This window comes from Sinocyclocheilus grahami, unplaced genomic scaffold (assembly GCF_001515645.1).
Source record: "Sinocyclocheilus grahami isolate Dianchi unplaced genomic scaffold, SAMN03320097.WGS_v1.1 scaffold5878.1, whole genome shotgun sequence".
In the NCBI taxonomy this organism is placed as follows: domain Eukaryota; kingdom Metazoa; phylum Chordata; class Actinopteri; order Cypriniformes; family Cyprinidae; genus Sinocyclocheilus; species Sinocyclocheilus grahami.
In genome coordinates, this window is record NW_015510451.1 from 1 (window position 1) to 4433 (window position 4433).

General features: G+C 39.2%; 1 protein-coding gene across 1 annotated transcript in view; it reads right to left on the reverse strand.

The window, feature by feature from the left end:
* Positions 1 to 384: 384 nt before the first annotated feature.
* The window catches only part of LOC107577372 (26S proteasome non-ATPase regulatory subunit 11A-like), a gene marked incomplete at its 5' end in the record, with an annotated part of 4568 nt that continues 519 nt past the window's right edge, over positions 385 to 4433 (reverse strand). The window contains 4 exons of the mRNA XM_016263454.1: positions 385 to 604; positions 704 to 848; positions 1756 to 1950; positions 2059 to 2116. Coding sequence (XP_016118940.1) covers positions 532 to 604; positions 704 to 848; positions 1756 to 1950; positions 2059 to 2116 — 471 coding nt within the window. The remainder of the gene's footprint in view (positions 605 to 703; positions 849 to 1755; positions 1951 to 2058; positions 2117 to 4433) is intronic.

The window sequence follows — 4433 nt, forward strand, 5'->3', positions numbered from 1 at the left end:
AGTTGTGCTGCTTAATATATTTGTGGAAACTGTGAATCATTTTTTTCTCCAGGATTCTTTGATGAATAGAAAGCAGAATTTATTTAAAATTCTGAATTTATTTGAACATTTTTTGTAACATTATAAATGTCTTTACTGTCACTTTTAATCAATTTAATGCCCCCTTGCTGAATAGAAGTATTAATTTCTTTAAAAAAATAAAAATATAAAAAAGTATAAACCCCCCCCACAAATTTCAAACATAAGTGTAAATGGGGGTTACGACAAGACCATCAAGTTCACTTAATTACTACAATGAAATATGCAAAGCTTAAATATGGGAAGGTTCACATTTACATTTAAATTGAGGTACATGCAAAAACGTGCCTGATTTGTTAGTTGTAAATTACCATATCTGATTTTGACCTCAAACTATTACGAAAAAAACACAATAACATATAACATCATAATGTGATCTTAGCTGCTGACTGTTTTCTTGCAGAGGTCATGGAAAAACTACACCATGAGATTGAAAGAACAAGACCCTTGGGCTCAGTCATCTACCTGTCTGCCAGCATATCTGAGGGCAAGCTTTCCACTGATCAGGGCCTGCACATCCTCTGGCCTGTAAAAACAAAGACATACAGGTTTAACATGCTCAAAGTGTTTAATGAAGAGAGGAAAAAAGAAAACGTGAGAGACACTAGAAAAACCCAGGACTCACAAGTTGAGCATGATCTTGCAGAGGAGCATGTACTTGAGTGCAGTGATGGCACGGGGACTGTCAATAGAGTCGTAGCCTTCAAAAGCCTCATAAAAGTATGAATACGCTGTCTTCCAGTCCTTCTCCTCAGCAGCGTGAATAATGCCTGCAAGGGGAAAAAAAGATAATGTGATGCTCTCAGTACAATGAATTATGAGCTCCAAAATTCCTATGTTGACAAATCGGGTAAATCACTATAGTACGCACAATCGGTTTTCCCTCCATTTAATTAGCTCAAGTAATGCACATAACTATTATTTAAGCATTTGCAGGAAGATGGCTCAGTACCATTAATGCAGGATGAAGTATGGCTGCTAATGCTGTAATGGTGAGTGTCCACTGGTGTGGACTGTGGAGCAAATATTTTCAATTCTTTCTAATGGGAGTTGATCTTGAAGCTTGCACAGTGAATTGTTGGATTGACAGTGGACTGGAGAAAGAACTTAGAGTGGCCGAGGGCATCAAAAAGGTTGGAAAACGCTTAAATGTATGCAAATATAAAGTTAAATGCTGGTTGGCAGGTTGAGAGGCAGGTAGTTTCACTATTTCAGTGTGAAACTGACACTGTAACTTTACTTCGGGCATTTGCAACCTTCCAACTGTAATCGCGTATATGTGATGATTAATTTGGTTGTGTTAAAAGAGACACAGATTAAACACACTTGCTACTGACACACACCAAAGTGGAGGTGATGTATCATTATAAGCAGCACTGAGAAGAACCGTAGTGAACCACCGTAGTGGACATTAACAGTTACTGTAGTAAGCAGTAAGCATTTGAGACTGTGTGCATGTGTGTTGCGTTAATACCTTTTCTATCAATGCATGTGAATGTCTCACTGCAGGCTGTTCTGAACTTGTTACAATACAAGTAATTATGTTCTGAATGGCTGCAATTGTATCATGTTGAACAACAATTTTGCTTTCAGTGTGGAGGGACAAATTAGGTGTCATGCCTGGTTAGGACTTGATGTGATACTGAGGGTCTTTGTGGAAGGACTGTAGAAACGTACCTGACTGCATGTCTAGAGCAGCCTGCAGCTTTGGGGGGCAGTAGATGGCGTTTGCTGTGGTCCTGGCAGAGGTGAGAGCCGCTCTGGCCTTGGGCAAGTTGCTTAGTGCATGATATGTCTTGCTTTCCAGCAACTGGAGTTCCACCAGCAGAGCTTTATCATCCATCTTCTTCAGCTCTTGCAGGAGCTGAGAGCCTGATTGACGAGGAAGAAGAGGACAGTGGTTACAGAATGCAATTACATCGCTCAAGCTTAAGAATATGAATGTGTCAACAACAAGGGATGGTCTTGTCAGGGACTCACCAAGATGTAGAGCCTCTTGATAACGTTTGGTGTCAAAGTACAAAGAGACCAGACGGGCCTAAAGGATTGAAGCAACAGTGATAAGAAATCAGATTTTTTTTGGCATATTTAACTCAAATCCATTTTTTTAGTAGCACTGACAGCAGAACAATAAATAGAATCCAATGTTTGCAAACACACTCCAAACAGCATTGATATGTGGTTTGAAATCTGATTCAAATCTGATTTAGACTAAGCCTTAGTCTGAATGGTCAGACTAGATTTCAAGTAGTATGCAGCATGTCCCCTTGCGGTAATTTTGAGTGGCTCAATAGCACGGTATGCGGTATTATCGCCATACATATACATATATAATTTGTGTATGTATGGGTTACAACTAACAAGGTCATATTCAGAAGACAATGAAACCGAAACCAAATAGCGTTGAAACAGGAAGTGAAGTAAACAGAAGTGAATAACAAAATAACGGTTCACATAACAGAACATAAACCTGACAATAAGATCGTTAGGCTATCGTTAGCCTGTGTGTATAATAGTTAGCCTAGTTGTAATCTGATCTTCTAATCTGACTGGACAAGAGACTTTCTATTGATATTTCCTCCTGCGCGCGTTCTAGACTACTAGTCGTGAGACTTTCTCTGTGTTCTCGGTGTTACACCGGCACAGTAAGTGCACTTCACAAAAGGCTCATTGAAACAGTGACCTCCAACGAATCGTATTTTCGAATGTCGCATGTTGAATCATTATTGCCGTAACTTTCTAACGCTGTTTCTAAACTTTCCTATCACAATAATTTATCGCTGCCGCGAACGTGTCTTATTGGACAAGGTCCTACTCTCTTTACGTAATGTTACACACGCTAGCAGCTGTTTACCCCGTTGCTTGGTAACGACGGCGCAGGAGATTGGAATGCATTGCTATGCCAGACCTACTATACACAAGCTGTGTCTCATTTAGAAGGCTGCACCCTCCGGAGGTCGAATCCTCTGGAGGTCGCATCCTCTGTAGGATGCATGTACGAAGTGTCCTCAACCTAGAATTAAACGAGACGGCCTTCGTAGGACAGGCGGAAAAGGAAACCGGAAGTATCGCGTTGCTATGCCAACACATTTAGAGCATCGTTGCGCTCTCACACTACTTAAATGAAGGAAAATTATTTCTAAATTTGGAAAGTAATTTGAAAAAAAAAAAGGTTTTACTTGTTTTATTTTGTTCAATGTTTGAGGAGCTGCAGCGTACGTACAGCAGGCATCTATTAGAGAAAAAAAGGAAGAAAATATTTAAAACAAAGTTTATCCGTTTTTACCGAGGCGAATTAAGGTAAGTTGTAAACACCACATCTGCTTGTGTGTACGTTACATCTGCCGGCGCCGGCATTTTTCAAATTAACAACGGTTGTTCACGGCGACGCAAAGAATTGTGGGGTATCTGTAGCAGCGAAGGATACACCTCATGCATCCTCCGAAATCCTGTGAAAGAAGGTCGACCTCCGGAGGACGCAGCCTTCTAAATGAGACACAGCTAGAGCCACGGCCTGTTAGCTTGACTAAATGCATCCGTTTTTTAAAAGAAAAAAAGCAGAAGATTCAGAAACTCCTTCCACTTCAAAGGCAAGTACAACCCAGACTATGTTAAATATGGATTCACTGGATTCACCCTTTCCCGAATTCCACCGCATCTGGATATCATCATTTCAGAGCGGCAGTCTCAAATGTCACATTAACGTGAGTTAATAAATAAATAAAATAAATAAATCAGTTTGCCTCATAGTCGGTCTAATTATTGAAAGTTTTTGTGAAATTAATTATAATAAGCATATACGGTTTAGCCTAGGTCTAAAGAGGCATTTCAGTTATTTATTTATTTCCAGCCTTAGTGGGTCCTATGACTGGCATACAAAAAAAGTGGGTCGCAGTAGGCAAAAGGTTGAGAAACCCTGCACTAGAGTTCAAAAGTTTGGGGTCAAGATTTCAATTTTAAACAAAAAACTTTTCTTCTGAAAGTTCTGTTCATCAAAGAATCCCGTTTTAAATGTTGAGCAGCAAATCAGTGTATCAGAATGATTTCTGAAGGATCATGTGACACTGAAGACTGGAGTAATGATGCTGAAAACTCAGCTTTGCATCAGGAATAAATTACATTTTAAAATATATTACGATAGAAAACATTTACTTAAAATAAAACCATGAGACTTCTTTAAAAAAAATCTCAAAATTTCACAATATAGTCTGAATTAATGTTTGAATACACTCATATTCTCTCAATCCTTCCTCATACAGTGAACTAGCGACAGTCTCGTCAAGATCACATCACCAGTCAAATACTAGTCACTTTACCTTGATACAAATATCAGTAACACATTGTCCCAGCTCAAC